Source organism: Halyomorpha halys, unplaced genomic scaffold (assembly GCF_000696795.3).
Source record: "Halyomorpha halys isolate HHAL.00 unplaced genomic scaffold, Hhal_1.1 Scaffold1266.1, whole genome shotgun sequence".
In the NCBI taxonomy this organism is placed as follows: domain Eukaryota; kingdom Metazoa; phylum Arthropoda; class Insecta; order Hemiptera; family Pentatomidae; genus Halyomorpha; species Halyomorpha halys.
This window is the reverse complement of record NW_027110142.1, coordinates 217,559-231,524: the sequence shown is the minus strand read 5'-3', so window position 1 is coordinate 231,524 and position 13,966 is coordinate 217,559. Positions and strand designations below refer to the sequence as shown.

At 29.7% G+C, this 13,966-nt stretch overlaps 1 protein-coding gene across 2 annotated transcripts in view; it reads left to right on the top strand.

Moving 5' to 3' along the window:
* The first annotated feature begins 413 nt into the window (after positions 1-413).
* The window catches only part of LOC106689033 (adenosylhomocysteinase-like 1), a 100,980-nt gene continuing 87,427 nt past the window's right edge, over positions 414-13,966 (top strand). For both annotated transcript variants that reach the window (XM_067048270.1, XM_067048272.1), the window contains exons 1-4: positions 414-542; positions 3,116-3,160; positions 3,910-3,997; positions 10,295-10,441. In XM_067048270.1, the coding sequence (XP_066904371.1) occupies positions 456-542; positions 3,116-3,160; positions 3,910-3,997; positions 10,295-10,441 (367 nt within the window). In that variant the 5' untranslated portion in view covers positions 414-455. The remainder of the gene's footprint in view (positions 543-3,115; positions 3,161-3,909; positions 3,998-10,294; positions 10,442-13,966) is intronic.

Sequence of the window (13,966 nt, the reverse complement as noted above, 5' to 3'; positions counted from 1 at the left end):
ATCACCCTACTGGGCACCCCTTATAGGAGTAACTTATTGATTACTGTAACGTATTTATAAAAATAGAATCTTGAATTATCATTTTTGAGGTGACTGTGAAACTACCGTTGTGACTTAATTTTGCCATCTTTAACTTTACGCATTCATTTTATTTCGTAATTTGGTGGTTATTTTGTAAAAATTGTTCGTCTTATAAAGCACGCAAGTGAAGTCAATAAGTTTACTGATTTAGACCACTCAGGTACTAAACTACAGGAGGAAAAAAACCTATACCTACAGGCTCAAAATTATATATCTTTATTTTGTTATATTTTCTCAAATAAGTTGAGCGATAAAATAGTGTCTCTTAGGAGCTATCGATTCAACTATTCACTCTTGTTTGAATCGATGTCTTTTAATCGATAAATCAATTGGTTAACAGCTGGTGGAGAAGCAGTTTAGTAGAATCAGTAGAGATGAGTGAGACGGTTTCTTGTGTCACCAAATCAAACCCTTCAACTGTTTCTGACAGCCCGGTGACTGATCCAGGATCTGCAATTAAGGTCTTTAGTTGCAATTCTGTGTTGTATGTTTTAATATAATTGTGTAAGGCCTAGAAAAACAACCTCCTGATGTACTCATTTCTCTGTGAAATACTATGTAAACATTTTTCTTTTGTGCAGTTTTTTGATTTAGTATCACTCAGAAAATAAAAAGTCAGATTTTGATAACCTAGTAATATTATGTTTACTAGTAATTTAACATCTTTCGTTATATGATATGCTGTCCATCTTAAGCTTTATCTACAAGCTGTGTTTATTTCTGGTTATTTCACTTAATATAAATTCACTATTTAATATTCATGCTATTTAACTACCCTACTTTGATTTTATAAATACTGTTCCTACCCGAAACATAAAACATCCAGTTTTAATCAATTTTGTGATGTTTTGTTTGATACATTATCATTTATTATTGATATATAACTTTATATACTTAACTTTGCCTGTACATTATTTAAGTTAATGTTTCTAGTTTCTCAAGACTCAAATCAGTACCATGTAAACAAATGACATCCTACTACATAATTTAAATTTAGCTTATTTTATGATTTTTTTTTTAACCATGATCATTTTTTAAGTGCAATTCTCTGTTCTCATTCTTTATGATTAGTTTGTATAGTGGATAACACTTCATTAGTTTCAATGCTTTAAGCTACCATCCTTTTAAGAAATTTTTATTGTAAAAAACAAGTTCTGATTATTTTATTTCATTGCTTAAATTGTTTGTCGAAGTACACTCTTATCATTGCAATAATATGCACCAGAATTTAAACTTCTTTTTTTTTTTAAATATCTAATTTTATTTTTAACATATTGTATAGTTTTAATCTATCTATAATCTCATTATGTCTCTATTCCACTAAAATTTCTTTTCTCAACTTATGTTGTTAGAATTTGTTTTCATCTCCTCTCTTCCTTACTTCCCATTGATATTGTACTGGAGCTATAATATATGAAATTTCCACCTTTCCTATTCTTAAAAATATAAAAATTTTTCAATTACCCCAAATTGAATCATCAGTCAAAATTATCTAATTTTTTATAATTGATACTCTAACGTAGACCAAAGGGCTAGGATTGAAGGTATTTATTCCTTTTATCATCCTGTCTTAATTTTGGTATCTTACTTTTTTTTTTTATTGTTAATTAATTTATCTGTATCAGAGAGTTTTCTGGTTTGAAAATTGTTGCTTTAATGTACCTATTTATGAAATTTTGTTAAAACAAAGTTAGAAACATTATTAAAATGGCAACTGATCATCATAAAGAACTATGTTATTGTCACTAGAATAAACTAAGATTATTTTTTTCTACTTGAATAAAGAAAGATTATTTGCAAGAATATAGATGTAAAGCTCTCCAAGCCACATTTGGGTGCACACACAGTATATATATGGGCATATATATTATAAAAATTGATAGCATTATTATAATGCCCTACCACAATTTTTCTAATTTTATGTATTAATAAATGTGTGAAAGGGTTCTCGATAATAGTTAAATTATTCATTTGCATAAATTTTCCATGGTTAAAGTGTTTATACATGGTTATATTAAGATAAACATTCCAAGCTTACTTATCCTAAAGTTAGCCTTTTTCTTATGGCTTTGTATTTATTCCGTCAAAATGAATTTTGACACATCCCACTTTAGTTCAGATAGAACAGCAACCTCTTGGTCATTCATCAGGATATGACAAAAAAGACCAATAGATTCACTTATCCGACTCATTAGTATCAGTCCTAATGTTCTTTACTCCCTTTTATTATCCCTCTTCTTCAACCGTTATGTGATTCTAAACTGTTTAATTGATTTACACTAAATTATAATAAAATGTTTTTTATATTGAACCTTTATTACCAAATAAAATAACTAATTAAGTTTTCTGTTTTAAATAAATTTAATATAACAGTACAAAATTTGAAACAATATTCTTCATAAATTGCAGAATTCCTTAAACTTTATTTTCTTAACCTTATTTGAGTAGTATTAAACTAATGAAACTTCATTACTTTTGTAGTATTATTCCACTGTTGTGGAGCTGATCTTATTATTTTTTTTAAATAATCTATCTAAAAGCTTATCATCTAACTTTTTTTTTAATTACCAAAGAATAATGTTTTGTTTTAAAACTTTTTCTTAAAACATTAAAAAATAAAAATCTATACCATTGTTAAGATACTCCTATGAATCACATTAAATAGTTAAATAGTCACTATTGCTATTTTTCTATCCATTTCTAGTTGTACAATTTGTCCGAGATTAAATTCTTCGATAATTTTATTACCAATAATTTCATCAAATATTATGGTTTACTTGGTAATGTTTCTTTACCCCACCTTTTAAAATATAGTTTCTTAGGGGAAGTCCTAATAGAATTTGAATTATTAAATTCATAATTCAATTTTTATAATTATAAGTCCTAAAAAAAATTTGAAAAATATTCCTAATAGAATGCATGTGGCTGAGTTGTTTTTTATCAATTTTAATACTTTCATTTCACGTTTACAAAATTTAAATTAATTATTGACTCTTAATAATTTTATAATCAACATTTTATTTTATTTTTTCAGAATGTGGATACTGGTTCTTCTTCATTTGTTGGTCAGAGAAAATTGGTAATTTTTCACTTTTGTTCTTTTTATTTATTTTTTCCATTATCAAAATTATGTTTTTTTGTTGAACTGTTGTGTGAAAATATAATTATGCTCTATCTAATTGACATATTTCAGTTTATATTTAACTTTTATTTGTATGATAATATGAATGAATATCATACCAAATCCCTGGAATTTTTGTGGAGAAGATGGTTGGAGGTGCGATCAGCAAATAAAAAAAAAATAAAAAAAGTTAATTTTTAAGTTATTGATTTTTCTTACTTTTTAAGTCTTTAAACTGTTTGAATTAATTAGAGTTAATGTAATTTTATGTTATGTTAGAGTAGCAAAAGGTACACTTGTCAATTTTCAGGAGGAAAAGAAAAATTATTTTAAATTTGTCCCTTTCTTTTCTTTGTTTCTTTTTCTTAATCATAAGATAGAATGCATTTATTACTATCTTTATGTGTCACTACCATTAAATAATCATTTTTCATGTATTTAACATGATGTGTAGGGAGAGGGAGAGCAGTAATTTAATGACAACTGTTGAATAAGTAAAAAGAGATTACTTTAAAAACACAAAATTATATTATTTTGATCTTTTTTACTGTATCCCATAAAATATTAATTTTAATATAATACATAAAGTTTTAACAGTATAAATATTGGTGCTATGGTATACCTAACCATAATTTCAAGATAAAATAATTTTGCCTATAAATTATTTTTTTTTAAGTAGTTTCTATAATTGTATTAAATGATTTTAGGAATCTAAATCAACCAGTGCATTGAAAAAATCAAGTAGATACCGAAGTCGTTCTCTATCTGCTTCTTCCACTGATTCTTACAGTTCTGGTAAGTTAATTTTTTTTTTTTACTTTAATTTTATCAGTCAATTCAAATGATCTGAGTATATATTTAAAAAATTTACTTTCAGTTTGATTCAACTTGTTCAGTTGTGTCTTGAGATATAATTTATTAGTTTTGTTACATTAATTTTGTTACTATGCTTGTTCAAATCAAGTTTAATGATTAATTAGTAAATAGCCTTAGTATTTAATTTAATTAAATTTATTTTTATTTGTATTATTTTCTTTAGAAGTATATGTTATTCTTAGAAAAAACAGATGTATTATATTATTATGTATGTATTATGATGTATTATATATATTATTATATTTTGTATTATAATATTTAAATGTTAAATAACAGTCAGTTAGGGTCATTTGATTGGCATCGCCTAAAGATGACTCAATAATCTACGGTTTTTTATCAGCTGTCTAGTCCCCATTAACAATTCTTATAAAGACCTGGTCTGTTAGTGTTATGTGTCGTTTAGACTTTTTATTGTTATTTGTGACTAATGGTAAAACAACCACTGTATTCAATGAGTGCCATTGTGGTATTTAATTAAATTAAAATTAGACAATTGAATCAGTATAGACATGGGCTCATCAACTTCTGACCACTTTTGAAAGTTGTCTATAAAAGCAACATCTACGACTTTGTAGCAATAGTCCTACACTATTGTTACATAAAGTAATATCTTGCTCTGACCTATTGGAGTCGCAGACACTCAGTATTTTATTTATATATCGTTATTAATACTGTAAATTTGCTAATTGCTTTTTATTTGATTTCAGTTTGCCCGTTTGATTTTATCTTGTTATCCTTGGTCCCCTGCCATAAATACTAGTAATTCCATAAAGATAAGTATTTTGTCTCTGTGATATGGGTAGTTCCAGTACTTTGATGAATGCTCTAATCTTCTAAGTTTCTTAAGAGTCACTATATGACCAACAGTCGAAAAATACAATGTCTGAATGTAAAAAATAAATAATATGTTAATGTTTTAATAGAGATTCAAGGAAACCTACCAAAATTGAGAAAAAAATAAAATTCACTGTTTTCTTTTAATAAATGTTTACTTAATTTTTTTAATTAAAAAAAAAAATTGTTCTTGTTATTTATATCTCATAAAACTGACCCAGTACAAAAAATGATGTTGAATTTCATTTTTTTTTTTTTAAATAAAAACTATAAATCAGCAAGTGTCCTTTTACTATATATATATATATATATATATATAAGATAAATTAACAGGATGTCTAGCAACCAGGAAAAGTCTGGGATTTTTTTTAATTCTGAAAATTATGGAATTATTTTAATTTTGGAAAAGTCAGGAAATCGAAAACGGGAAAACTGTCATAAAATTCAAATAATACTATAAAAAATGTTTCCAGTATCATCATGACAAGCCTTGAAACTTAGGTTCCCATTTAGATAGCTTCCTCACCATTTCTGTTAGTTAGATATGTAACTATTCATATTATATAGTCTGTGATTTTTGGTCTAAGAATGAAAAAAAAAGACATGCCGTTTTGTAATATAGTGGCATCGAGGAAAATGTATTTCAGTGAATGAGTGAATTGAATTTGATAAAATGTATATTAGTTCTATTTTTACATTAATCCTCAACTTTTCTTCTGCTTTGAGTCAAATCAGACCTCCTGTTTTTGAAATATGGATATATTAAGGAAAATACGGTATTGAATGTGTTAGGAAAAGTAGTGGATGGAATTGGACCATTTTTAAACTGTATTCTAAAAGTCAATGTGTGATCGCTGAAAAAAAAAATACTAATTTTTTAAAATATATTTTTATTGAACTTTTTCAAAATTATAATATAAGAAAAATGGTGGAAAAAATTATGTATATTTTTTAAAAAATCGGTATGTAAAACATAAAATGATAAAAAAATTCACTATTTGTTCGTGAAAAATTGGTCTATAATCATCGAGAAAGTAAAATATAATATCAAAAATCATAAACTATAAGTGAGGTTTGATTTAACACCTCAAAAATGCATTTAATCTTATGAATTTTTCAAGCTTTGACCACAAGGGAAGAAGCGTTATAAGATGAGGAAAACTGTAAGGCGAATGATTCCTGAGTGGTTTAGGTATATTTTGATTATCAGCAAATTGAATTACCCTTGTGCACACTTATTAACTGAGTCATAGTTTTTTTTATAAATCAAATTGTAAATAAATCACTTCCCTCACAATTGAGGCAACAAAGATCCTGATTTTCAAATGCATTTTTGGTATTAAATGAAATCTCTCATATATTTTGTTGACAACCCTTATTATCAGTCTTCAAATAACTCCTCGAAAACAAATAGAAAATAAAAAACCCCTCTAGGACCTTTTTCATGCTGCTTTTTAAGAACGGCATTTTAAAATTTTAAGTTTTAAATGTTCACGAGTTCCACAAGTTATTATTTTAGCATAATTTTTTATTTGTGATAGGCACAAGAAAAAGTTACAAATGGCCATGTTTCAGGGATTTTAATTATTTTTTCAAAAGGTTATTGACTGATTTAATTGGTTTTCACTGAAACTAGAGATCATGCCCATTTTCAATAAATCAATATTTAAACTCTGTGCATAAGCATAACCTTATTTTGTATTGTTCTTCTCTCTATGTAAATTTCATCCTACCTGCTACAGCCGCAACTCATCTCAACTAGTAAGTCATCCGGAGCGATTTAGGTGGGCGGTACCTACGGCAACCGAAAGGTTGAATTGAAGGGGCTACCATAATACATTATAGCATATAATAGCCTACAGGATATACTAGCGCCCATGTGGCCAACTGTCAAAACTAACCTCCTCCAGCACTCTCTGTGGTGAGACCTTCATATGCTGTGTATTAGACTCTGGAAGCCAGCACACATTTATTTCTAGCGAGCTCGCACACAAGATTGGCGCTAACCTTTCAAATTTCGACCATTGCATCACCAGTCTTGGCGAGTCAGCCGTCCCAAAGTCTCATCTCAAAGGCTATACGTCATGTACCATACGCCCATTCGCTGGTACAGAAGAATACAACCTCTCTCCAGTGGTAGTCGACCGCATCACGTCGTCATTACCAAATGTCAACCTTCCTTCTTCCATCGTCAGCCGCATTATGCGCCACCCTTTGGCCAATCAACGCTTTGGGGAGTCAGGTCCAGTCGATCTGTTAATCGGTGGGGACTTATACCCACGGATTCTCGTTGGAGCTCCTTATCCTTCTGAAGTCGATGGACTTTACTTTACGCCTACAGTCTTCGGCTTAGTAGTTTCTGGCATTGTTCATAATTTGGTTCAACCTATGTCCCTATGTCCTGCTCCCTGTTCTTCAAATCTACTCTTAGCGTTTCGAATTCTACCGAGAACAGGGTAAAAATTCATCCTTCTTCTCGTTCAACGATCTCTAGAGGCAACAAGTTACCACCTTCTTCATGCACTGCTCCTCAGCCAACTCACAACAGCTCTGTACGGCGTGTATCTACGACATTGTGTCGGCCCTTCAGAGCCTCCAGTCATTTGAAATCAGCAAATGAAAATATCAGCCCAAGGTACTGCTCAAGAAACTTCCAGATCCAGATGCACCTATTAGTTCAGATGCAACTGATGTTCCTCTTATCAGTGATAGGAATTGTTGTGAAACCTCAAAAGCCGATTCTCCATATAACGCAACTTTGATTACACATTCCGATAACTCTACAACTAATAGTCACATCTTGATGAATGGAAACATTCTAAGCAGCACTGAAGCTTCATCAACTTCAATTCGTGACCGAGGTAGTTTGATGTTCATTCGGGATGTAAAGTCAGATAACACGGATCCGAGAAGTTTGGTCAGCAATATCAATCCTGTTGCTGTTCCTACCCAAGTGGCTTACGGTAGGACCAGGAATGCATCTGCCACTTCATTGTACGCCGTATCTGGAAGCTCTAGGGAATCCGGATCCAGTTTGCCATCTGAACATCATATTGACACAAATCATTTGAGATCCTATCCGAATGATAACAAGTGATTGGCAGATTCATCCACACCTACAATTGAAGACGAACTCCAGATCTATCAAGATTTTACTGAAGATGCAGTACTGAGACAAGAGAGTTTAACACCCATTCGCAATCTCTCTTTTCACTGTTACTTCACCATGGAAGGTTCCACAATCAAGGGCAAATCTGCTACCAGCCACTTCGGTGTAGCCAAAGTTTGAAGATCAATCCGACTACGAGAAGTACCACTGTCACCCTAGAAGGTCAAAATTATCTTGTATTATCTGTATGTAGTCAGCGTCGACGTGATTCCTTTGTTCTTTTAGTTTTCTTCATTTTTAGATTCATGTATATAGTTAGTGTAAACATGATTGTTTGTTCTCTCATACTAACATTCATTGGGTTCTTTAGTTCTGTTATTAATTTCAGTTCTTAGTTTTGATCCACTCTTGCCAAGTGGGAATTGTTAGGGTGGGCGGACGCATCCTCAACATAGTTCCTAGAAGTTGCACACATTTTGTTTATTTTTTTCTCTATCTTACACAAAAATCAATTTCCTTTTTTTTTCTTATTCATATTTCCTTTTTTTTTTTATCATTAAATTAGCCTAAGCAAGCCATCTCAAGTAATTATCAATGATTGTTTAGGATGTAAAGTTCATTTTCATTTACATTTAAACTCTGTGCATAAGCATAACCTTATTTTGTATTGTTCTTCTCTCTATGTAAATTTCATCCTACCTGCTACAGCCGCAACTCATCTCAACTAGTAAGTCATCCGGAGCGATTTAGGTGGGCGGTACCTACGGCAACCGAAAGGTTGAATTGAAGGGGCTACCATAATACATTATAGCATATAATAGCCTACAGGATATACTAGCGCCCATGTGGCCAACTGTCAAAACTAACCTCCTCCAGCACTCTCTGTGGTGAGAAGCAACCCAGACTAATGTGAAGAGAGCCATCTTGTCTTCTGGCAGAAGCAATCCATTCTTTCTTTTGGTCTCTCATCAGTAATCTACCATGAGTGAGTAGAACTCCTGAAGTTGTTCTCAGAAGCAGAGGGGAGAGAGGCCCAAGAATGTGGAGGGAAGAAAGAACCATGGAGTAAGTCCATCTAGCAATAGTTAACATCCACATCATCATCAACTACCTCAATTTTAGATCTACAATTTCCATAGCCCAGTCATTCAAAATTTTACTAACCATCTAATCATAAATATTTTCTTTCGGTCACCCCCTACACCACTTGTAACATAAACAATAGAATTTTATTTCATCTAATCATATCTCATTTTTTCAATTATACAATCCACTCAATCCCAACCAGCCAACCAAAAGTGAAGTGTGTCTGACAATGTGGTTGAAGGCATGCTTCATACAATACTAAAGCTTTAAAATTGTTTGTCTTACCATCAGAATTTACTTGATAGATGGTGGTACTATAAACTATCTTCACATAAACAACAAATTACTCTCGCTTTCACTATCACTGTGGAACCTCCTCTTACTGTTATAACTGTTTTAGAGATAGGCGTTTACTTATTATTGGGTTGACTATAAATTGTTTTGTGAATTATGACCTAATACCATAAATTTATTTGTATTTATGTGAATGTAATAGACTCTCATCCCTGAAAAAGATCCATTGGGAGTTTATCTCTTGAGCCAGTGGATTTAGACAGACAGCTGTTGTTCAATTAAAGCATTAATTTTAATAGGGTAGGTTATTGTATGCAACTGTCCATATGATTAAACTTCTTGGTGTATGATTTATAAAATTCTTGTCATTTATTTTACCTTATTACATGCATTATTTTATTTTAGAATAACTGAAACCTAAGGTTTTGTTTTATTTTAATTTTTCTTTTTTTTTTAGCAAAGCACTGAAAGAAGTCAGTGGAATTTTTTTTTTTTTTAAATTACCGAGTAATTTTCAACTTCAAAATGACTAATAATTAAGTTTGTTTTAACCAAACCATCCTGACTGGCTAACACCATTTTTTATTTACTAAAATTTTATATATATTTTTAATTTGTATGCAAATTTCTTTTGGTTTTTCTAGCAATTGATGTTTATAATAAATTCTTATATGAATTTCCTCATAAGTATTTGTTGAATTATCTAATGTTTATATAATAATTACATTGTTAACTGAGGGATTCATGACAATTGTTAGAATTTATAAAATTTGATTGTAATGTAACAATATTTTTTTCAACAAGTTAATGTTTTTTAAACAAAATTTTTGTAACAAGTTAATGTAAACAATATTTTGAATCATTCAATAAAACTATTGATTTTTCCATTTCAGCATCTTACACAGGCAGCAGTTCTGAAGAAGATGATGTTTCACCAAGGCAAAGGCTTCAGGTAGCTTCTAGTGGATTTTCAGATTTCTGTGTCAAAAACATAAAAGAACATGCCTTTGGGCGAAGAGAAATTGAAATAGCTGAACAAGGTATGCCCTATTATGTCTTTGCACAATTAAGATTAATTACTGGCATATTTTACTTAACGTATGAAACTTGAATTAAATGGTATTTTTATATGAACATGTGAACAAACTTATTCATAATGTTTAAATGTGCTTAAGTTTCAAAGCTACTCTCAAATTATTATGCTATGTATCATTACCTTTCCTTAAAAAGTTCTGTAATAGAGTAATCTATTTGCTTAGAGGATTAATTAATTAATAAAGCTTAAGGCCCACAATTACTTCATATTCATAATATTCGTAATATACTTAAGGCAGTCAATTCCAAAGTGGGTGTATTATAAGCATGGAAACTCATACGAACAGGTGATTCATGGTTGATCTTAATCTTCCTCCTAGTGGCAGAATCTACGAATAGGGTATTTCTTCTACTATATGTTTATTTAAAGAGAATGGTTGGGAGTGTAATGATAATACAATACTATAAGGTAATATACTGTTTTAACATGGCACAACGCTTCAGTACCAAGAAAAACAAGATTAAGTCCAGTAAAATAATAGTTTGAAGTTAAAAGTTTTGGTGTGATTATTTTTGCTGCTTACTTAATTTTTTTAGGACAAATGGAAATAAGAGGGATAAAACCGATTGAAAAATTATTTTAAGAAATGGCATATGATGATGAGCTACCAATGGTCTAATTAATTTAAAATTTGTAAATAAGCTAGAGATAAGTTTTATTTGTCAGTTTTGTGATGACAGGATTAGATCCTAGTAGTTCACTAGGGCTTTAAACCCAATAGTCCTCAGCACCTGATTATATCCTAGTTGAATATTAATGGATTCCGATAGATATCTTTTGTCATGATTGTTAGGAGTACCTTGGATGGAAGTTGAAGTCAAAATCAAAGGAATGATTTCGGATGAGGAGTAATTGAAAAATTGTATTTTACAGTTTTTAGTCAAAAATCATTTCACACAAATTGAAATCCTACTGCCTCCGAACTTTCTGACCACTCCATGTTCCTTAATAGTCCAGTCAAAATACACCATAATTTTGCTCATGCTTAAATTAAATTAAATTTTTTATTATGCTGTACACTTATTCAGTGATCTATTATGAAAGTAGTATCAAAATTCCTCATGAATAATAAGTGAGCTTGAGTGAAAAACTTGAAAAACTAAGAAAAAAATGGCTTTTTTTTTGTAAAGAAATATCTAACAGTCTGCCCTAGCAAAAAGTTTTTATATTAAAAATAGAAGAGCATTAAAACTATTCTCTTTACTTAAATTTTTGTATAATGTTCCTTACTAAATGGTATGTTTTTGACAATTTGTTCCATCATACTTTTTGCCCAAATAAACAGACTTGTATTTATTGAGCTTATACATGATAAAAATGCTCACTATCAATTTTTTTAGAGAATTAGGTTTTATAGAAGATGTGTAGATATTTTGCAATTTTATGTTTATTCTAGTTCTGTTACATAGTTATAGTTTAAGTCTGTATTCCAATACTCTTAACCAACAGTTGGGCAAAATAGCTAGTGATAATACAACCCACATAAGATACATTGGGGTAAATGCATATTCAGGGAAAGTGCATTAAAGGTGATTTATGACAACTTTGTTTTGTTAGGAAAATTACCACATATGGTGGCTTTCTTAACAAATAAATCCCTATTAAAGCAACTTTCCCCAAATATTCACTCATCCTATTTAATTTTTCAAATAATTTATTTATTGCAAAATACAAAATAGAAATAATAATATAAATTAATTGGCAGACAATAATATTATCAGGTATTAATTAATAAATGTTATAATTAACATATAAGCTCTACGTTGTCAAAAATGTTAAAGTATTATTTAACTGTAAAACAGACATTAAAAATTTGGGAACTCATTATGCTGATATTAAACATAATGAAAATAGTTATTATGTGATATTATTTTTGATAAAAACATGAAGATCCTGATTAAACAATATTTATTTGTCAAATAACAAAAACAAATCACGTCTTATATAAATGTCAATGGCCAAATTCAAAGAACACTATAGAATGTCATTTAAGTTCAGATGATGATCTTGTTTGATAGAAATGCTTTTGATAAATTGTGGTGTAGTAGAAATGTAGCAATTGGAGATGTCAAAGATTGACAGAGTTAAGTACAGTTAAGTTGGAGATGTCAGCCTAATGATTTTTCTGACCAAACTATATCCAGTAAATGGAAAATTATTATTTATGAAAACAAGCCATTGTCAAATGGGGACCAAGGTCTTCTCACAACAGTTTCAATAATCAGGGCTACAGAACAGCATATTTTTCCTTCACACCATGAGCAGCTGTGATATTACCGCTTCTTTTATAAAAGGAAAAGCAACATGCTTGAAACTGATCAAAGAGCATCAGAATCTCATTCTTATTGTTGTATTCAATAGTCCAAGTTTCACACATGAGACTATTGCAAAAGCTGGGTACAGATATTTCCTCGGCTTTATGGAACATCCTCAATGGAAACCTTTATGAATTATCTTGGATTATTGTATATATATTGCTGGAGACTGTATTAAACCCAAAATCATGCAGTAAAAACCCAAAGTGTGCAAAAAACACCGAAATCCTGCAATAATCAATTTTATTGTTAAATCTATAATATTAATATATGGAAAGTTAACCTAACTTTGTTTGAATGAAATTAAAATCGCTAAACATTTATTCAGGTTTACATAAACACCTAAACTACTCTTATTTAAAACCAAAACATTTGTCCATATTTGAAGAACTAAGAGGAAGCTAATCATATTAAATAATTTTATATTTCTATTATAAGACTTGTATTTAATTTTTCAACATATTAAAACTGTCCCAATTTATGCACTGTATGCAACACCACTATGTTGAAAGGGTTATTAGAAAATTTCCAATTGAAACTCCCTTTTTAATTTCCCCTAAAATTTTATACAGCATCTAAATACTATTTACCAAAAAACTAACAAGTAATTAGCCAATGTGAAGAAAGTTTAAATAAAAATGCATAGGTGTATTCATATTTTTCAGACAATTAATTTTTTGCTTAATTTTTATTTAAAATAATATACATAGGTCCACATAGTATCATAATACAAAAAAAATGAAGTTCTTATTGAAGGGCATGGATGTGGATTTATTATCCCATGTTAAAAACAATAACACTGAAGTTTTCTTTCTATGAAAGCTTTTTCTAAATAGACTTCTTCATTGCTACCAGAAACCATTGGTTAATACTATTTATTCCAAGAACATTTGTCACTTGTGTTTACTTTTTCCTGTTTATTTTTATTTTTATTTTTTTATGTATGACTTTGACTCTTAATATGCTAATCAATGCATTGCTTTACCTCAAATTTGTTAATTTTAAACTAGAAATTAAAAATAAAAAAAATTATTAAATGAATCAATTTTTTCATACTCACACCACATATATGTGCGTAATTTAAGTTATTTAGTTCAACGATTAAAATTTATCTGAAAAAAAATCAAAATTGTGGCCAAAAAGAGTATTATATA